Raw genomic sequence first — 22,521 nt, forward strand, 5'->3', positions numbered from 1 at the left:
ACAAGCCCCTGTGATCACAAGGAGCCTGGTGGAGAAGAGAACGTAAGTACATATCCCTCCCTCATATCCCTCATATTCTTGGGAAAGACTGTTTGGACAGTTAAATAGTTGACCATTACAGCTGAGACCTATCCTAATAAACTATTTAATAAACGGACAATAAGCTCCCTAAATACTGTAAACAGCCAACAAAAACAGTATGAAGATATGTCAGCAGGGGAAGGGGCACTTCCCAGTGTATTGCACAGAGTGCCACATGTATGACTATTTGCCCCATGGGCAGAAGTCATGGGTGTGTGCCCAGTGCAAGGAGCTCCTGGCTCTCAGGGAACAAATCCGTTCCCTTGAGACCAAGGTGGCGGATCTGGAGAAGCTCAGAGAGACAGAGAGGCATGTGGACGAGACTTTCAGGGATGTGATAGAGGCATCCCACTCCAGGGCTGGTAGCTTCTCTGCTGTCAGGGAGAATGAAGGTCTTGGGCAAGGAGGACATCAGTCTGAGGAAGAGGGAAATGCTCCTTTAGAAGGGACTCCTTCCGTGGATGATGAGCCCATATCCTCTCACGCAGGGGATACTCCTCTGGGGGATGGGGGCCTCCTTGTAGGTGATTCGATCATCATCGAATCACCTTGTTGGTGATTCGATCATTAGAGGGATAGAGAGATGGGTTTGTGACCCGCGTGTTGACCGCACGGTGACTTGCCTGCTTGGTGTGAAGGTTGCGGACATTACGCAGTGCCTAGACAAGCTCCTAGGCAATGCTGGAGAGGAGACAGCTGTTGTGGTGCACGTCGGCACCAACGATGTGGGGAAATGCAGTCAGGAGGTCCTGGAAGCCAAATTTAGGCTGATAGGTAGCATTTTGAAGTCCAGGAACCCCAAGGTAGCATTCTCAGAAATGCTACCTGTTCCACGTGCAAGTACAGTGAGATAGGCAGAGCTGAGGGGTTTCAATGCGTGGATGAGACGTTGGTGCCAGGAGGAGGTTTGTTAGGCACTGGGACACATTTTGGGGCAAGCAAGGCCTGTACAAAAGGGACGGGCTGCACTTGAACCAAAATGGAACCAGACTGTTGGCGCTTAAAATCAAAAAGGTTGCAGAGCAGCTTTTAAAATGACACCTGGGGAACAGCCGATGGGAGCTGGGCAGTATCCTGTTTGGCAAAAGCCATCCTTTAAAGTGTGAGGCTGCAAAGAATTCAGATAAAACAGAAGGGGACAGAGCAGAACCGCATAAAGAGCAGACGGGAGCCTGTGCCAGCAGGTCAAAGAGTCAAAAGAATAGCATACATCAGGGGAGAGATTCAGTGTATAAGTGCTTATATGCCAATGCCAGAAGCCTCCGAGCCAAGATGGGTGAGCTGGAGTGCTTGGTTGCTAACGCAGAAATAGATATAGTGGGCATAACAGAAACATGGTGGAAGAGTGAGAACCGGTGGGACACTGTTATCCCTGGGTATAAACTCTATAGAAAGGACAGGGCGGGGCGCCTTGGAGGAGGGGAGCACTATATGTTAAAGAAGGGATAGAATCTAACAAGCTAGAAAACCTAGGTGGACTGGAGTCCTCCACAGAAACCCTGTGGGTGACTATACCGGAAAGGAAACGTGCTACTGGGGACGTGCTATCGCCCTCCGGATCATAATGCCGACAGTGACTGGGAGTTGCAGGAGGAAATCAGGGAGGCGTCAAGGAGAGGCAGGGCTGTAATTATGGGTGATTTCAACTACCCACACATAGACTGGGTAAATTCACATTCAAGTCAGGACAAAGAGGTCAAATTTCTAGATACGCTAAATGACTGTGCCCTAGAACAGCTGGTCATGGAACCGACCAGAGACAAGGCGACCTTGGATCTAATTCTGAGTGACACCCAGGACCTGGTGCATGATGTCAGTGTCATCGACCCTTTAGGGAACAGTGACCACAGTGCCATCAAATTCAGCATACATGCGGGGAGAGAATCACCAAGGATGTCTAACACAGACATTTTGAATTTCAGAAGAGGAAACTTCTCCAAAATGAGGAGTATGGTGAAAAGAAAGCTGAGGGGGGAAATCAGGAGAGTCACTTCACTCCAGAGTGCATGGAGTTTACTCAAAACCACAATACTAGAAGCCCAGTTAGATTGTATACCCCAAAGGAGGAAAGGTACCACTAAGTCCAGGAGGATGCCAGCATGGCTAACGGGTACTGTCAAGGAAGCCATAAAAGGGAAGATGACTTCTTTCCGAAATTGGAAGGCCTGTCCAAACGAAGAGAACAGAAAGGAACACAAACTCTGGCAAAAGAAATGCAAGGTGACAATAAGGGAGGCAAAAAGAGAGTCTGAGGAACATTTAGCCAAAAGTATCAAGGGGAATAACAAAAACTTCTTTAAGTACATCAGAAGCAGGAAACCTGCCAGGGAGGCAGTTGGACCATTAGACAATGAGGGAGTGAAAGGGATTATTAAGGAGGATATGGAGGTTGCAGAGAAGCTGAATGAGTTCTTTGCATCTGTCTTCACGGCAGAGGATACTGAGCATATACCTGTTCCTGAACCAGGCTTTTTAGGGATGGAGGCTAGAGAGCTGAGTCAGATAGAAGTGACAAGGGATGATGTTCTAAACTGTCTGGAAAAACTGAAAGCTAACAAATCACCAGGGCCGGATGGCATCCATCCAAGAGTCCTCAAAGAACTCAAATGTGAAATTGCTGACCTCCTTGCTAAAATATTTAACTTATCCCTGAAATCGGGCTCTGTACCAGAGGACTGGAGAGTAGCAAATGTAACACCGATTTTCAAAAAGGGATCCAGGGGCGATCCGGGAAATTACAGGCCAGTTAGCCTAACGTCTGTACTAGGCAAATTGATGGAAAGCATCCTCAAGGATAAAATTGTAAAGCACCTAGAAGAACAGGCCCTGCTGGGAGTGAGCCAGCATGGCTTCCGCAAAGGTAAATCTTGCCTGACCAACCTTTTGGAGTTCTTTGAGAGTGTCAACGAGTGTATGGATCAAGGTGATCCAGTTGACATAGTCTACCTGGACTTCCAAAAAGCTTTTGACAAAGTTCCTCATCAAAGACTCCTGAGGAAACTTAGCTGTCACGGGATAAAGGGATAAGTACATGTGTGGATTGCTAACTAGTTGAAAGACAGGAAACAGAGGGTAGGTATAAATGGAGAGTTTTCACAATGGAGGGAAGTAAGAAGTGGGGTCCCCCAGGGATCTGTACTGGGACCGGTGCTTTTTAATTTATTCATAAATGATCTAGAAGCAGGGTTAAGCAGCGATGTGGCCAAATTTGCAGAAGATACCAAACTCTTCCGGGTAGTGAAATCCAAAACGGATTGTGAGCAGCTCCAAAAGGATCTCTCCAAACTGGGGAAGTGGGCAACAAAATGGCAAATGCAGTTCAATGTTAGCAAGTGTAAAGTGATGCACATTGGGACGAAAAACCCCAACTTCAAGTATATGCTGATGAGATCCGAGCTGTCGGTGACGGACCAGGAGAGGGATCTTGGGGTTGTGGTGGACAGCTCGTTGAAAGTGTCGACTCAATGTGTGGCAGCTGTGAAAAAGGCAAATTCCATTCTAGGGATCATTAGAAAGGGGATTGAAAATAAAACGGCTAACATTATAATGCCCTTATACAAAACTGTGGTGCGACCACACTTGGAGTACTGTGTACAATTCTGGTCACCACATCTTAAAAAGGACATTGTTGAACTGGAGAAGGTACAGAAGAGGGCAACCAAGATGATCAGGGGCCTAGAGCACCTTTCTTATGAGGCAAGACTACAACACCTGGGGCTTTTTAGTTTAGAAAAAAGACGACTGTGGGGAGACATGATAGAGGTCTATAAAATCATGCATGGTGTGGAGAAAGTGGAGAGAGAGAAATTCTTTTCCCTCTCACACAGCACTAGAACCATGGGTCACTCCATGAAATTGATTGCCAGGAGGTCTAGGACCAACAAACGGAAGTACTTTTTCACACAACGCGTGATCCACTTGTGGAACTCTCTGCCACAGGATGTGGTGACAGCCAACAACCTGGATGGCTTTAAGAGGGGTTTGGATGACTTCATGGAGGAGAGGTCTATCAATGGCTACTAGTCGGAGGGCTGTGGGCCACCTCCAGCCTCAAAGGCAGGATGCCTCTGAGTACCAGTTGCAGGGGAGTAATGGCAGGAGAGAGGGCACGCCCTCAACTCCTGTCTGTGGCTTCCAGCGGCATCTGGTGGGCCACTGTGCGAAACAGGATGCTGGACTAGATGGGCCTTGGGCCTGATCCAGCCGGGCTGTTCTTATGTTCTTGTGTCATCCAAATGGTCTGGTTTGGGTTATGCTAACCACAGTGTTTGAAATAAACCAAGACTAACTCAAGGTTTGAGTTTCAGATCCAAGTTTATTTCAAGCACGGTTGCCAAAAGATGTGTTTCATGTATTTGTAGGTGTAGCTGGATTTGCAGTGACAATTAATAGACACTGATACAGGTACATATGGATAAGTGGTTCAGAGCATCTGGCCACAACTTTATTAAACTTAATAATATAGCCCCTATTTGCAAGCTTTGTCTAGGTAGTTAGACGACACAAAGAGGCTGTTCTTGCGAGCAGGCTAGGGCAGGCTAGCATCGGCTAGGCTGCTTGTATGGCATGCCGGGATCCACACGGATCCTGGTGCTACCACCCAGCCTAAACTTATCCTGGCGCTCCCACCCAGCTCTTTGCTGAGGTTAAGGGAGCATGCGTTCACTTAAGCCAGCTGCTGGGATTGGGTGTCTCTTTAGGGTGCGTGCATTGAGGGGATTCCATCAATGCACCACACTCATGACACAGTGCATGGTGAGATATCTGAAGGCTGGGACATGTCATCCCGGCCTTTGGAGCTCTGCACTGCATGGTGCAGCTCGGATCGTCTGGGAGCACAGTCCGCACTCCCTACAGCATTTCTGTGATCATCGGGGGGAAGGCGGGAGGTGAGTTGGAGTAACCTTCCCCACTGCCTGCCCGCCCCATCGCCCACCTGGTCATGTGAATGGCCCCAAATTCCATCTCAAATTCCACCTGATGGGGAATGGGCTGGAGGCTTCTTGCTGATATTTTGCTCTCTACCTGGACCTAGGCTATAGGATCCCAGCTAAAGAACTTCTTTGAAGAGTAGTATAGTGAGATGACCTAGGCAAAATCCAGTCACCTGGCTGAAGTTTGCCCCAGACTTCCCACCCAGGGAAGGTGCCCAGCTTGAAGTTGCTCAAACCTCAAACCTCATGCCAGCACCATTCAACAACTACCTTCACAAAAAGGTTCCCAAGCCCCACCCCACAGCCTACCAGCCTTACGGATTTGAGGTAATCCAGCTACTGAACCTACCTTTTTGATGTCAACCAACATTGCTTAGTTGTTACAATACAATAGGACAAAAATAGACCTCGATCCTTTAAGGGTAAAATTCCATGCCACGCTCACAGGCCAATCAAAATGGGGGGTCAAAATTTCCGCACAGCCCCCCCCCAAAGGGTAACTAGCAATACCCAGAGGGAGGTGTGAGAATTAATCAAGGGAGGGCAGGTGGGCACATGTGAGACCCCAATCAAACTCCAACATACAAGATGGCCACATATAAACAATGGTTTCCTGCCTCTTGCTGTTTCTCATGAGAATGGTACTTCAGACAGGCAGAAACCTCCAAAATCCACCCATCCATGTTTCTCTTACTTACTACCAAAGGCATTTTAAAAAACAAACTTACTGGCAATCCTGGAAGTCCAATTCCACCTTTTTCTCCTGGTATTCCAGGGTCACCCATATCCCCCTTTGAGCCTTTAGGCCCCTGAAACAGCAAATTAACAATATGTAAATGAACCCTACATTAATGAAACATTAAAAAATAACCCCAGAGCAGAATCCTGAAATATCTTTTGGTCATTATTGGCATTATTAGTATTTCATTTTTACTTGCAGGGATATTTCAGTCTCTTAGCTTTGTAGAAATTATTCTGTTCTATTTCTTTTCTGTGTTCTTTTCTGAGCAATTCATTATCATTTGATTCATCTGGTTTGTACTAAGAAAAAGAAGAATTGTACAAGTACCTGCTCTCCATCGACACCTGGTAATCCTGGCGATCCAGATTCACCCTGCAAGGTCAAAATCCAACTGCATTACTTTCAATTATCACTTGAAATATATAATATGTAATAGTTAATAATAATAATAATAATAATAATAAAATCACACAGACTGATTACAAACACAGGCATGACAAGATAGCAGCAATGATACACTGGAATATCTGCAAAAAATACAAGCTACCTGCAGCCAAAAAATGGTGGGACCACAAAACTGAAAATGTTGTAGAAAATGAAGATGTAAAAATATTATGGGACTTCCGACTACAAACAGACAAACATCTGCCACACAATACACCAGATATAACTGTAGTCGAGAAAAAATAAAAACAAGTCAAAATAATCAACATAGCAATACCAGGTGACAGCAGAATAGAAGAAAAAGAAATAGAAAAAATAACAAAATACCGAGATCTACAAATCGAAATTGAAAGGCTGTGGCAGAAGAAGACCAAAATGATCCCAGTAGTAATTGGAGCCCTAGGTGCAATTCCAAAACATCTTGAAGAGCACCTCAACTCCATAGGGGCCACAGAAATCACCATCAGCCAACTACAAGAAACAACTTTACTGGGAACAGCCTACATTTTGAAGTGATACCTATAACAACAACAATATTGATAACAAAATTCTGGCATCCCAGGTCCTTGGGAAGGACGCGATATCTGGACAAAACAAACCAGTCAGTAACACCTGTTTGACTGTGCAAACAAGAAATAACAACAACAACAACAACAACAATACAATATGAAATATACAATATGAAATAGTGTATAATAATTCAAATTAGTGTATAATAATTCCAAATGTCAAGACTTGCATGTCCTGGTAAAGCAAATCAGTATAAAGATTCAAATATACTGATTTTATCAATAACCAGCACCAGGTTACCTGAAAGAGTGCCTTGCCCCATATGCCCCTACCTGGATCTTGAGATCTTCTTCAGATGCCCAGTGCCAAATGAGGTGAAGTGGGTGGCTATTAGGGAGAGGCCTTTTCAGTGGTGGCACTCCGTTTATAGCAGACTATTATAGAACAGTCTCCTAAGCGAGATTTTCCTGGCACCATCAGTTTGCTCTTTTAGATGCCAGGTGAAGACCTTTCTGTTCACCCAGGTCTTTTAAAAAGGATTTTAAAAACAGTTTTTATCTTATATATTTTATTGTAATCTCTTGTTTTGTCTTAAAGTATTTTAATTTTATTCAATTGTTTTATTGTTTTATTTTGTGAGTTGCCAAGAGAACAATTGTTATGGGGCAGCCAACAAATAAAGTTTGTTGTTGTTGTTGTTATATTTCATACTGCAGAGGATATACAGGAAACATGCTGGTATATGTATATCCAACTGCCTACTCTTTTTCCTTTTCACAAATCCTTCTTACAAATATAAATAAGGAGTTTTCCTTATAGCTAGTCAAATGACACCATGAAAAGCTTGCAGTTCACACATCATCTCTTTGGTAATATTAAATTTCCATATTTCATAGACGCATAGAATTTTAGAATTGGAAAAGACCTTGGCAGTCTTCTAGTCCAACCTCCTGCTTACTAGAGGAACCTGCTATAGGAGCCCTTACTGATCGCCATCCTCCCCTGTCTGAAAACGTCTAGCAAAGTAGAGCCAATAATTTCCTTTGATATTGTCAGATCAACAAAGGACAATACTGGTGATTTATGAGGAATAAACGACCTGCTTTCTTGAGTGTAGGTGGGCACCTATCAGGTGGTTTATTCCTCATAAATCACCAGTATTGTCCTTTGTTGATCTGACAATATCAAAGGAAATTATTGGCTCTCCTTTGCTAGAAGTTTTATGTGTAATTCTTGTGTCCAAATATGATGTAACTTCTTTTTTTAATGAGATGCATAATAGGAAAAGATATTGGCCAAATTCCAAAGTGGATGTGGGGAGTCTTTTTAGATTGTCTACTTGCATCACTGCCCTCCCTCTACACCACCTGATAAAGAAGCTCAGTGGCCTTACACACAGCTTTGAGATGTGATCAGAAGAAGAAAAAAGCAGGAATAATCTGGTGTGCATGCAGAAGGCCTTGGTTAGGCATGAGGTCTCTGGATCACATCCCATATTCTATTGGACTAACTCTGCTTCTTTAAAATTGCCATCATTTGAGGAACTCACATTTCTTCCTTAAAGGCATCAAAAATAAAATGGATATGTAAAATTACATATAGATGCAATGGGTATCTTATCAAAATACTGATGAAAGGCAAAGTTAGTTTTGTAGAACAAAGAAAATAAATGAATTGCAATTTGTAGTGACATGGTAGGGAAAGATCCACTTTCACAAGACCATTGTATCTAGGGATGTGCTCGAACCACGGTTCTAACTGTGGTTTGAGCACTTTTTTGGGAAATGGGACAGGTAACTTTAAGAAAAAGGAGAGCAGGTTATCTGCTCTCATGCAGCTTCCTGTTGGGGATGTGCACATCCCGATAAACCGCAGTGGGGCGCCAGCATGCATATGGCATCCATGCCTGTACAGGTGCCATTTGCATGGTCAGCAATACCATAGCGGATATTGAATATGAGCATACATGGATGGTGCCGTGTGGGGCGTTATTGGGATATGTGCCAACCCAGCAGGAAGCTGCATGGGGCAGTGGAGAGCAGGTAAGGATCTGCTCTCCTTTTTCTTAAAGCTATCTGCCCATTTCCAAAAAGTGTTCAAACCAAGTCCAGGGGTTCATGAACATCTCTAACTGTATCATGGGAAGGGAATGACTTAGATTTCAGGTCTTTTAGTAACATTCTCTGTGCATTTATAGCACTGTTGAAGTAAATATTTTTCTTAATTGCTATCTGAACCACACAAACATCTTGTAGGAACCTGAACACACAATAACAGACAATTAATTCTTTCTTATAAAATTGCCTTAGTACTATTTATATTTTTAAGAACACATACATTTAATGACACTCATGAGGTCCTGACATTTTCATAGTCAAACAGGATTTGGAAGCTCACCTTTGGTCCTTGCAATCCTTGGGGTCCAGGTGGGCCTGGAGGACCCTAAAGACAAAAACCAGTTAGCTTTTTAGTCTAGAAACAGCCAGGTTTCCAAAAAATGTATGTGTCAGTCACACATACCCTAATCTTTGTTAATAACAAAACAAGATGACAAAAACATTGTATTAAAATAGTCAAGAACCAACAACATCTATAACAACCAATACAGATAATCTATGGACAGACAAGCACAAGGCTACCAAAAAAAAAAAAAAAAGTGCTCTGATTAAACTTCACAATGGCATTCTTAAGTAGCACAAGAGTCTATAAAAACCCAAGTCAAAATGTCCAGGACAAAAAGGTATACAGCATTCTACAAATAAAAAAAGACATTCCATTTGATGTCAAAGTAACATCCAATTCGCATGATCACTAGGCACATAACGGCCACATTAAACTGCAGAAATCTCTCCATAATTTCTAATTCAGCACAGATTCTCAGTAAGCTTGTAGTGGAATTAAGCATTTAGCCTTCTTGAGGGTGTAGGTACCAGGGCTAATCTTTGCCCAAGATCTTAGTGGAAACCCTAAATCTATGTCATTAGTAGTATATGTGAGAACAAGCTGAAACCCTAATCCTCAAGGATCAGGTTTGCAGTCTGTAGCTCATCTTGTTTTGGGGCTGCTTTCGGAGACTTCCAGAAACTTCAGTAGCTACAGAATGCTGCAGCCCAGTAGTTAGCCAGAATTGCCTCGTAACCCATTGGGACCATATTACTTGAACACTAGGTGATCTGCACTGCTTATCTTTTTGTTTCTGGGTTCAATTTAAATTGCTGGTGGTTATTGTTGGAAGCTAAGGACTTTGCGCTGTCTCTTGTTTCAGTGGGGGACAGACTAGTGAGTCAGAGGGCTAGACTGTCAAGACATTGGTCATCCCTTCTCAACTGCTCTGACACGATCCCTTTGGAATGTAGATTGCTAATCTCAGGATGACTTCCTTCCCCTCTCTCTTCCCTACCTGCCCTTCTACCTTGCAACATGGCAAGCCTCTCTCCCTGCACCATGTGTGCAGAGAGGATGCAGAATCCATCTGCATCCAGCTAGATAGCTAGATTAGAGATCCTAACTCCTCACTTTCCTATCTAGAATGGAGTTCCTTAATAAATGCCTTATATATTGATTTGAAACTATGAATTGGCTCCAAGTTACTTTACTCTCAGCATACACGCATGCCTAAGTAAATTCTGCGGTGTTGTGCCTCTGTGCACTCTGCTATAATGAAAAAGGGATTCTCTTACCACAGAGAATTCCAACAGTTATTACCTTAAAAACCCTTTAAAACCTGACTAGCTTAAGGATCACCATCTCCCATTTATGCCTTCCCATAAGCTTAGATCACCATCTAATCAGAGACCTTGCTCCGGGTTATTAGGCACAGGTTGGGTATCTCCAGGGACGTAGCTAGGTACTATCTCCAGGGGCATTGCTATCAGGGGAGGCCTGGACCCACAGTCCCCCATTTGAAAACTGAACTCAGTCATAGCCCCCAAGAATAATTACATATGCTTTTAAAACTCTCTAGTATTAAAAGTCTCTAGTAATACATCTCTGAAGATGGAGACAGCAGAGGCCTAGACGAGGCCAGGAGCTCTCTGCAGGCATCTCCACTTATGTGATTCCTTTCTGGAAGAGGTCATTGAGGAGGGAGATGGTAGATGAGAATCGGGGGTCAGAGCAATTCAACTCTGTGGGCATATCCTGTGGGCATATCCCATAAACAGGAACTTTGGGGCAGGGGCACCGCTTGTGTAGAACTCCCTCCACTCAAAGGTCCTTAAAGCCCCTATTCTTCATTCTTTTGAACAGGCTGTTAATTTTTTGTTTGTTATTCTTTTGTGGAGTGATGTTATCTGGCTGCTGGCATTTGGGGTTTGTGCTGGATTTATTGATTTGCTTGCTGTTTGCCATTGCTTTATTTTATTGGTTTTTAGTTTGCTTTTTGCTTTCCTCAGTTTCTGGTGGGTGTTTTCTTTTTTTGTTTGTTTGTTTTTTAAAGAATGATTATGCTTTCAAATTCTTTTTTGTATGCTGCCTAGGAATGCCTTTGGACTGGAAAGGCGGGAAGTAAATGTTTTAAAATAAATAAATCATGTATGTGTGTCATATTAGTAATTCTTTGCAGTACACATTTTGCATGTACTGATTTGCTGTTCTGAGTGCTGCTCTGCAGGAGGATATTGAACAAAGAAAATCTATTGATGTAAAAGCATCTGCCCAGATGGCAGAAGAGGCTTCATTGAAATGCTAGAGACAGCTAATTACCTTGCAAGAAGCAGACACTGCCCAAGAGCCTTAAGTATCTATATTTCCTAGTAACATTGCACACCCTTGGCCAAATTCCAGCCCAGCATGCCTCTGCCGGGTAATGAAAGCAGAGGCCAAGAAAGACCATGTTCAACATGCAGGTTCAGAGCTCAAGGCACAATGAAATCTTCAACTCGTTAAAATGAATTATTTGATGGGGAACTCTGCTGAAAGCTTTGTGAAAATCTAAGTAAAATCTAATGTCAAGTGGATCATCTTTATCCATACACAATATGGATATCCCTCACATATTCTGTAGCACTGCCATTTAGATCCCAGTGAACTTGACTGGATTTTGTCCAGAGTTGCTCACTGGGAGCATATCACACCCATTTTGAAACAGCTGCATCGGCCACTGATTTGTTCCCAGTTCCAGGAAACAAGTTTCCAGGTGCTAGTCTTGACCTTTAAAGCCCTTCCTTTAATGGCTTGCGCCTTAGATATTTGAAGGACTACCTACTCTCAACCATTTCTGCCCACCTGAAAAGATCATTGGAGGGAACTCTGCTCCATGTGCCAATGATGAGGGAGGCTCAGTTGCTGTACATGTGGGAAAGGGCCTTCTCAGTCATTAACTGCAGGCTTTGGAATGCTCTCCCAACAAGCATCCATTCCTTAGCCTCCATCACAGCTTTTAGAAGGCAGGTAGAAACGAGGCTTTTTACTTGGGTTTTTATAGAAGGTTACTGCTTTATAGAAGGGTGCTGTTTTTGTGTGCTGCTTTTTACTGTTCTGTTGGTTACTTGGTTTTTTAAAGAGCCAGTGTGGTGTAGTGGTTAGAGTGCTGGACTAGGATCAGGACCAGGGAGACCCGAATTCAAATCCCCATTCAGCCATGAGACTTGCTGGGTGACTCTGGGCCAGTCACTTCTCTCTCAGCCTAACCTACTTCACAGGGTTGTTGTGAGGAGAAACTTAAGTATGTAGTACACTGCTCTGGGCTCCTTGGAGGAAGAGTGGGATATAAATGTAATAAATTAATAAAAATACATAATAAATAAAGTAGCTTTGTACTGTTTTTAATATTCAAATTTAATATTTGTACTTTTTTAAATTAATGGGTTTGTACTGTTTTAAATATGTTGTGAATCATTTTAGGATTATTTTAATGGAAGGTGGCATATAAATTTAGCACAAAAATAAATGAAACCTTTTCTGGAGTAAGAGTGGACTGTATCTTCAACATGTATTTGTTCCATCTGACATAATTTATATTAAAAAAAAAATTGTCACCTTGAAAAATAAAGCTACAGAGAAATCACCCAATCCTGCAATTCTTGATTTTAAAAACTTCCACTAAAATAAACAGGAGATCAAATGTATTGGTGCAGAGCTATACAGTAATAAGCTTAGTGATAAAAATCTTACAGTGCAAACAAGAGGTTGGGTCTTTTTCTCTTACTGAAATGAATGGGAGCTTTGCTATGAATTTCAACAGGAGCAGAACTACAGCCCTAGTTTTCAACAATGCCCGCATTGATAACATGTGATGTGGAACTATAGGTAGTGATAAACAGGGTCAATCTCTGATGAACAAAGACACATTCTAAATCAGATGAGTTATGACCATGCAACATCACAGATGAAAACAGCTACAAAGCACCACAAGTCATGCAATAGGAATTACCGTGACAGTTAGGGTGGTAATCCTCTGTTGGCAAAATGTATTAACAGAAGACAGTGTTACCAGATGTTCAATCTGAAATAAAATACCTTGCTTGTCTGATAATGGATTTCACAGGATTTGGGGCAGCTTGGGAGAAGCGTTTAACTATCTCAAGCATCAGTCCTGCATTCTTTATTGGATTTTTAAAAAAACCTCCTTTAAGTTCCACTGATATTTCTAGCTTGATTTTTAAAAGGTTAGATCTGTTCATTAGATAATAACCCCCAAAGGCACTTAAAATTTTTTGAGAGGTTAATCTTTGCACTGTAAATAACCATGCCTGTGATCCACAAACTCAGTAAATCAGAGAACTTGGAAGCAAATATATTAATCAGCTTAAATAAAAGTTCTCAATCTTAAATATTTTGGGGACTGGGCAGCATGCATAGATTTCTCCTTTGGTAGGAAATGGAACTCTTTCATTTCAATTATTTATTTTGGAAAAATAAGTATTGTATTCAAATTCCCATGGATTTCCAGATAAGATCAAGCCAGCAATCTCAATGACAGGGGTTCTCAAACTTGGGTCCCCATATGTTGTTTGCCTACAACTCCCATTGTAGGCCAACAATATGGTTGGAGAGGATGATGGGAGTTGTGGGCCAACAAGCCTGAGAATCCCTGTCCTAAGAGTAATTCACTGACCACTTCAATTGGTGTAGACTCCCACTGTACTGAGAGCTACACCAGCAACAGAAGAATGCAGTCTCCATCAATATCACCCCAGCTCAAACAGAATATTCTTCACATGGTTAAGAGGGTGGATTGGCACAAATCTGGCACTCATTCCTGCTCTTATTACATTGACTTAATTTCAGCAAACATGTTCTAACTAAGCCATGAGAAGCAACATTTTGATAGTGCCCCCTCCATTCACTGCAATAATATTACAAGAGTAAATACAGAAAACAGTTTTTGCTATGTTGATTGCTATGTACAAATATTTCACTGTACAGTCACAATTGTGATGATCTCTCCATGATATCGAGTCACCCAATGTCTGCATTTAACACACATTGCTTTGCTTACATCTATAAATGAGCTGGATCTTTGGGATACAAAACAGTAATGGAAACTCCAACTTGGAAACTTCCAAACAGATGGCTTTCTGTATGGTAGTACATTTGCATTTGTTTCATATAAAAGAATGAAATGAACAAATATTCAGATGTGCAGAATTCTATGAAAAAATGACTATTACTTATTCAGATTTATAAGCTAGATCCTTGAGAACTCTGGATTGATAACCATTTTAATGAAGCAGAATAATCAAAACATCAGGGTTGACATCCTGGCTGATGCTGCATCTTCAAATATCAGCACACATGCAGTGCTAGCCACTGCACTTCTGAAGCATGGATGCTCTTGCGTAAGAGCATAAATACTTTGGAGCTCTCTTGAGGGCAGTAGTGACTCATTCTAACCAGCCAGGGGAAAGCCAAATGAAGCACAGCTGCCTCTCTCTCCCATCTTGCCCTGCTCTGGCATTTAACAAGAGCCACACTGCCTGCAGACTGGCCATTCATCAGGTTGGGCCCATAAGCTGGAGCTACTGGGAAGAGAGCTGCTATTAATAACTAGAGCAGTTTCCATCCTGGGAAAACAGCAGTTCTGAAGGGGAAATTCATTGGGATCACAGTGTGGGGAAAAGGTTTAAGCCCCTTTCCACCCATGCTGCACACCTGATCTGGACTGGGATCCAGCTCAAGCTATTTTTTTTTAAAGACAGGAAGATGACAACTTATTCAATGTCACATCTAGTGTGACCCTAAGAGCCTGGCTGGACATGTATGCAAACCCTTGTATGAGACATGGGTTAAAGGGGCTTACTGGACTGGGATGTTGGTCTTTGTGAGGGGAAAAGAGCCAGAGTCCGGACTAGTGGCTCACAGATGAAATATTCTTATTTAGGTTTCTTATCCAGCCTATGGATTTCTGTGCTACTGAGTGAAAATCCTATTCTCTGCTGAGTCGTGTAACAAAGTAGAAAGAATGACCCAGAGGAGCTGCAAACCATCTTGCAAAATTCCTTCTTATTTTGTGGTTATATTTCCCAGGTCTGCAACATGCATCTGGGGGAACAGGCTTCTTGTGAGGAACAATGCCAATTCTTACTTGAAACAGCATTCCAAATCCTGAGAAGAGCTAAACAACTGCCACACACTGAATTTTCTCTAACTTCAGTGTGAGTTGATGAATCTCAGAACCTCTAATACCTGGGGAAAGAAAGGATCCTTGCCAATCGTTAAAATACAGCTGACACGGAGCAATACTGTCGTTCAGCTTCACTTAGGACCTAAAGGCTGAGCATCTCCTACAAGCGCTTGTAGAGCTTCTTGAAAGAGCTGTCTATTAGGCACAGCTGATACATGCAAACAGCAGTGTGGAAGCTTCATGTTTCATTTGTTCTTCCATTTGCATGAAACAGTTCCCCATGTGGTAATGGAGAATGCAGCCACGCCAGTGTAGCCCACTTTTCTTTACAAGCTGAAACTGCTAGGACCTTCTTTGCAAAAATGGCTTGCTACATGGAGCTATCCTCTGGTGGTAGCATTTCAGAAGGCTGGCATCGAGACTAAGGAAATAAGTATGCAGTTAATGCTGCACGCACACTATGGGGGAGGCTATTTTTGTAGATCTCCCCCTCACTCTGAAGCTGACTGCGACTCCCAAAAATATGTCCCTGAAGACTGCATGACCCTCAGGGACATATTTTTGGGAGTTACAATCAGCTTCAGAGGGAAGATGGACAAAAATTGCCCCTCTCTGTAGCATGCCTGAAGCAATGCTGTACGTATGCTTCATTAATCTGGATGTCAGCCAGTTTCAATGTATTACAAGCCTATCTATGCAAGAAGGTGTTGCACTATTTCCCTGTATTACATATATGCATGTAGGTGTTGCACCCTGGTGTTTCATGTGGCAGGCTAGTGCATCTGCTTGCAAGTAAATTAACTTCAGAATTAATTTGCCTAAGGCTGCCCTTCATCTCTTATTATATCCTCTCCTGTAGTATTTCTAACCTGATCTTTACTTGTGTGGACTGCAAATGCACAAACAACAGCACACACGCAAAGATGGACAAAATGTTATGAAATTTAATCTTGATTACTTGTTGTTTTGTTCCAAAAAGGTGAAAGAGATAAAACAATGCCTACCATGTATGTCTGCTGAGCACATACCTGCAAAGCTTCATGAATATTGCCATTGTAGTCAATGATCTCTGTGGCACCTTGATCACCTTTTTGTCCAGGTGGGCCCTGAAACACATCCAATCCACCCCCAAATACCATAATGTTATTTGAATAAAGAGTACAGCACACAAATGATTGCCTAATCTAACCTAATCTGATGATAGTAACATAAATGTTTGCCTAAACTGCTACATGCATCAGAGTTTCAGCCCAAAATGATTTTTGCTCCACTACAGAAATACCAGCTAGATGTAAAGTTTATACCTAAATATGGTGAATCGGTACAAATGTATTTTCCCCCACCACCATCTTTTTAAAAAGCTTCCAAAAATGTCATTTATTCCATTCCACCAAAAACGCCTAGAAAGAAACTCATACCCTTCAGATATATGATTGGTAGAATATTTCCAAAGATATATTAATACTAGTTAAACGTGGTTGCAGTTTGCAATTATCCCTCCTGTACCACAAAATAACCCAAATGAGCCCCTTCACTTGGGAGTTGAGGTGCAGAAGAGTTTGAGGTCATTCATATGGCCAATACTGGGGCGAGGAGGGCGGATTGGGGGAAGGCATGGTCCAACTTCCCCAGATGATAGATGTTTGTGTCTTCAGCACATAAGCTGCATGCCCACATGATCTGCACTTCTGGGAGCAGTACAGATCACTATCTGTGCTACTCCTGGCAACAAGTCCAGAGGCCAGGACTTGTTTTCTCAGCCTCCAGATACCCCCCAAGCCACTGTGCGATGAGCGCAATGCCTTGGGGGATTCCCCTGTCAGACGGGCACTCTGCAAAGGCTGTTCCTCGGCTTGCCTACTCACCTGAAATGGTCCTCCAGTCAAACACTGATCAATACATTTAAACTAAACCGCACTCATCGGCAAGTGACCAATCAAGAGGTGACAATCCTAAATCAAATTCAGTGAGTAGGCGAAAAAAGGCCATACCACGGCCAATCAGGTGTGACCCAAAAAGTTCTACTTGCCCCCAACATGGTGACCGGATTCCCCTCACTGAAATGGGTGGGAGGGAGGGCTGCTCAGTCTAGGAAAACTGAGAATGAGTGCCAGAGCCACTTAAAATGCCTTCTTAAAATGCCCCTCCAGCTTCCTTATTGGCTGGCCTGTATCACATGACAGATTTTAACATGGCGACCTCTGTGCTTGCCTCAAGGGGCCAAAAGCACAACCCCGCTGCCTGCGATTGCATAAAGCGGCAGCAAGTGGCCAAACCTTCCTGTCCAATGGCATGTTTCTATCTTTTGTGATTTGGTCTAGGAGTTTCATGTCAGTGAGTGAGTGAGTCAGTGAATGAGGCCTAAGCAACTTTATATATATGTAGATATATCAAATTCAGATGGTTGTATTTAAGACTTAATGGTATTGCAATGCTGATATATTTAGCACAGACAAGAGGTAAAGGCCTGTAAAGGCCTATTCAGTGCCATCAGTGACAATGAGATTTTTAGTGTGACAATAGCAATGGAAAATCTATCAATATACCACCTGGAATCTGCTGTTTCAGAAAACACATCACAATGCAACAACATCCACTAGCCTAATGATCAGCTTGCAAATCTGATTCTCTTATGGTTGAGAACACTAAAACTGAAAATCTTCTGGTGTTTAGTTCTGGATTTGTGGCTATGAAGCATAATCCAAATAAGGACGTCCTAATGATCAGCTTGCAAATCTGATTCTCTTATGGTTGAGAACACTAAAACTGAAAATCTTCTGGTGTTTCTTTCTGGAGTTGTGGCTATGAAGCATAATCCAAACCAGGACGTCCTTGATTTAACTTCTGCAATGAACTCACTGAAGGCCTTAGGTAGGCACAGACCCCCTGCCTCAGCCCCCATCTGCAACATGTGATTACCACTACTGACCTACCTTACAGGTAAAATGTAAGCATTATAAGATAGTGGAGCTCTTCTCAGGATCAGTGAGAAGGGCTCTGCGGAAGTCTGCAGGGAGAGCAGGTTTTACTTACCCTCCCTGCAGACAATTGCTGGCCCTTCCCTGGGCAGGCGGATCGCCCGCCCAGACAAGCACTGGCTCCTGCTGGTGGCTCTGGGGGTCAGGTGCAGGGAAGCACCGTCACATGGTATCCCACCCTCTGGGGCCCTAAAAATGAATCAAGCAAGTGCGCAGTGCATTACTGGGATTGCCCCTCCCTCCTGAATGTGCCCGATGTGGCTGCAAGTAGCTGTGGCCCCCACAGCAGACACACAATCAAAAAAATTAGGTCAAGGGAGTGCTTGCTCTCTTAACCTCATTTTAGCAGGAGGCTACTTTGGCCAGCTTGCCGCCATGTAGCCACCAGGACGATCCCAATCCCGATGGTTCACACGAGCGTGCAAAACCGGGCTGGGCTCCCTTAGCCCAGTTTTGTATGCTCATGTGAATAGTCTCATTGTATGGGAGGCACTGTCAACACTCTAAAGCACTATATAAATTCTAAGCATCATTACTGTTCCTTTTTATTAGAAATGACAATGCTTGTGTGTTCCAGTCCTTCATACTAGCACATGAAAGTTTCACACACGGGGCTTTAAAAGCTCTTTAACTTGCATCTCCTCTGGAATGGAAAGGGTGCATTCACATATCGGCCAGATTTACCCTGAAGTCCTTGCAGTTCACACACAATTTGGATTTTCCACTGCACGTTAGAATGTAGCCCGATTTATATTCTGGGTAAAAAAAAATTGTTGGTTTTTGGGGACAACTGAGTTTGCAGTAAAGCCTCCCAGTGAACTGGCTGTAAAGTCTGCTGTGTCTAAAAGTCCATGGTAAATTTTAGTCAAATCATAGTGAGGCTTTTTTCTCAAACTGTCATGGTAATATTCAAATCAGTGGCAACTGGCGCGCGGGGTGGTGGGAGGCACCTTTAACTCTAAATTACGAGGTGCTTACTGCTCCTCCCACCACACCTGAAAGCTGTTGTGAGCAGTGGCCTGCTGCTAGCACCCTCTGCAGCAGATGATCGGCTCCACCACTCAGCTCGCGGAGGCCATTTGCGTGGGCAGCAAATTACGCATGTGCAGAGGCCAGCAGAGTGGAGGAGCCGATCTTCTGCTGCAGCGAATGCTGGGCAGCGCACCACTGCTCACAACAGCTTTCAGGTGTGGCAGGAGGAGAGGTAAGCACCTAGTAATTTAGAATTAAAGGTGCCTCCCAGGGGTGCCCGCACCAGCCGCCACTGACTCAAATGGCATCTATTCATCCTGTTCATGAAAGGTATCTATTAGTTCTCCTGTTCATTAGGAACAGCCATGGTAATCTATTACTTAATGTATCATAATTCCAGAGTTACTATGGAGGAGACTAGGGTCATATTCTAGCAAGGAATACCTTGAAGAGACCAAAGGGCCATCAAGTCCAATCTTTGCCGTAAGGAAAGGTAGTTTGAGCTGGGATAGCCAACCTGAGGCTTTTCAGCTGTTATTAGGACTACCACTTTGAATAATGGCATTGTAGACTTAGCAATAGGTGGAGAGCCTGAGGTTGGCTAACCCTACTGTAAGCCACATCATTCAGACTACAATATTCCACAAGCAGCCACGGGAGCAACAAGGTGCACTGCAAAGATGGTGTCAGCAGAGCAGATAGGTGCTGACAGCCAAAGTGAGTACACCCTATAATGTACAACAGAGGAAGGGGAAATGAATACCTAGTCTCAAATGGTAATTACTTACCCTTGGACCTATTGCCCCCAAGTCACCTTTGTCTCCAGGATCGCCCTATGTAAAAAGCAATATTGGTCAACACATGCAAGTATCACATATTTAAAGAGAAAGAGAAAGCAGAGTAGCACCACAAATCTGTAAAGAAATATAAGCTTCAAAGATACAGTAAGTCCACTGAATACTGAAGAGCCAGCAGATGTCACCCAGAGGCCAGATGTAGCCAAGGCAGGCGACACAAACAGAACTCCACACCTAGAAGGGATTTGCTCCATTTCCAAGTCTGCTGGTACCTTAACCAAGCCTTCTTACTGTATATATTGAATCTAGGCATCTCACAAAGATACAATCCTTGTTGTTAGATAGAGTAGAAAACTTAGATATGGACTGCAATCAAATAAAATAAGCCTACATAACATCCAGAACAGGTTGGGACAATGGTGTCAAATTAATCTGTACTCTTCAGTGGTCTGATGATAAGCCATCCCTACAAAAATCAAGGCTAAATTTCTCCTAAACGTTGAAATTTACCCAGGAGTGTGTTGGATAATGTTGGAACCCAGGAGTAAATTAGTGACCTTGTTTGAAAAAGCCTTTACCCTAAAACAGCTCTGTATAAAGTTACCAGCACTATATCATCACATCACATTGAGCCAATAAAGCCAAAATTTGCTTACTACTGACCTTCGACCCTTTGGGGCCTCTAGTTCCAGATTCGCCTGACCTTCCCTGCATGATGGAAGACATACAAGATAGACAGCAAGAATGAAGACAGAAGAAGAAAAGAGAGGAATAAAAGGAATTAGTACTTGTTCCTAGTGGTTAGTGTGGTAGGAACACTTTATATTAAAAATGATCATAATTATTAATTCACATAACAGTGATAGATTTAGGTAGAAGAATACTGATTATATTTAGTACTAATGAGTTCATGTTATAATGATACATGATACATTTATTTATTTATATGATACATTTATATGATACATTTACTGCAACACCTTGAAAGGAAAGTTCAGATTTCCAGAAAAGGGGATTAGAAAAATTCATGAAGGACAAGTCTATCAGCAGCTACTAATCATGATGGTCATATGCTACCTCCAGGTTCAAAAGCTGTATGCTTCTGGATATCCATTTGCTGGGAAGCAACCATGGGAGAGCGCTAATGTCCTATTTCTGGGTTTCCCAGAGGCATCTGGTTGGCCACTCTGAGAAAGCTAGACCCAGAGGCATTTGGTCTGATCCAGTAGGACTGTTATGTTCGGTTAAGAAAGAATGGTGGCAGAGGCGTATCTAGGGAAAATAGTGCCTAGGGCAAGCACTGAAATTGCGCCCCCTGTCCAAACATCTGACACCCATCTTTCAGATAACTTTACCATAATATCAGCTGAAAAATACAAGTCAAGCTCTTTAATCTTTTAATATTTCAAAAACTATTTAGCAGTGGACGTAGCCAGACCAAAAAATTCTGGAAAACTACAAATCTCAGTATGTTGGGGCTCATGAAATACCCAAATACTATGTGGAGGTGTACTTGGAAAACTAAACAGAAGTGCCTATCTAATTCTCTACTATGCATTGTAGCATCACTATTACATAAGTTTTAAAAATCAATGGAGAATTTGACTTTTCCCAGATACTCTGAAAATAATTAAAGGATATGTAGAGTAAACTGTGTCACTGCTTGGAATATATTCTAGTATTTCAGAAAGACAGTTAAAATGAGAGAAAGAGAGCAAGAAACTCCCAGTGGGCCTTTATACTAAGGATTTCATACGGAATCAAAGAAAAACTCACCATTAATAGCCATATTATTAAGACATCACATTTAACTCACTTATCACAAGAAGCAAAGTAAGAGCAAATGAATACAATCCTAGCTCATAAGCTTCAGCTCAGTATTCACAAGCCCTGATTCTCTGTACATAGTGCCAGACTGAATGACTTATATTATATTATATTAAATTAATTAAATTCAAATTAAATTAATTTAAACTAATTAATTAATTAATTGATCTAAATTAATTAATTAATTGATTGATTAAATTAATTAAATTAAAGTACAGTGACTTATATTAAATTAATTTTTTTACCTGTGTCCCCTTAGGGGGGCTTCCTAAAGGCTGTGGGGGGTCTGCAAAGGTTTCCCCCACCCCCAGCTGGCCTCTAGGGCCTCACAGGGACCATTTGAGTATGTGTGGTGGCCATTTCTTAAAAATAATTGTTTTTTTGAAAAATGGCCACTGAAAACAAAATGGTTGCCATGCATGTTCAAATGGCCTCTGCAAGGCCTCGCATGGCCTAGTGCCTCACAGAGGCCATTTGAGCATTCATGGTGGCCATTTTGTTTTCGGTGGCCATTTTTTAATTTTAAAAAATGGCACCCCCCTTCAAGTGGCGCCTGGGGCATGTGCCCTGCCTGCCCCACCCTAGATACGTCCCTGATGGTGGCGTCTTGAAAATGACTTGAAGACTTTTCCTGTTACAAGCAGCTTGTTTGAAACAAGGTTTAGCATTT

At 42.6% G+C, this 22,521-nt stretch overlaps 1 protein-coding gene across 13 annotated transcripts in view; it reads right to left on the reverse strand.

Moving 5' to 3' along the window:
* Nucleotides 1-22,521, reverse strand: part of COL25A1 (collagen type XXV alpha 1 chain) — a 487,930-nt gene that overhangs the window by 41,030 nt on the left and 424,379 nt on the right. For 11 of the 13 annotated variants that reach the window (XM_053253596.1, XM_053253605.1, XM_053253603.1 and 8 more), the window contains 7 exons: nucleotides 20,681-20,732; nucleotides 20,016-20,060; nucleotides 16,306-16,383; nucleotides 13,085-13,108; nucleotides 9,109-9,153; nucleotides 6,085-6,129; nucleotides 5,744-5,824 (listed from right to left, as the gene is read on the reverse strand). In XM_053253596.1, coding sequence (XP_053109571.1) covers nucleotides 5,744-5,824; nucleotides 6,085-6,129; nucleotides 9,109-9,153; nucleotides 13,085-13,108; nucleotides 16,306-16,383; nucleotides 20,016-20,060; nucleotides 20,681-20,732 — 370 coding nt within the window. The remainder of the gene's footprint in view (nucleotides 1-5,743; nucleotides 5,825-6,084; nucleotides 6,130-9,108; nucleotides 9,154-13,084; nucleotides 13,109-16,305; nucleotides 16,384-20,015; nucleotides 20,061-20,680; nucleotides 20,733-22,521) is intronic. The other 2 variants (XM_053253606.1, XM_053253599.1) reach the window with 2 other exon arrangements.

Source organism: Hemicordylus capensis, chromosome 5 (genome assembly GCF_027244095.1).
Source record: "Hemicordylus capensis ecotype Gifberg chromosome 5, rHemCap1.1.pri, whole genome shotgun sequence".
Lineage (NCBI taxonomy): Eukaryota > Metazoa > Chordata > Lepidosauria > Squamata > Cordylidae > Hemicordylus > Hemicordylus capensis.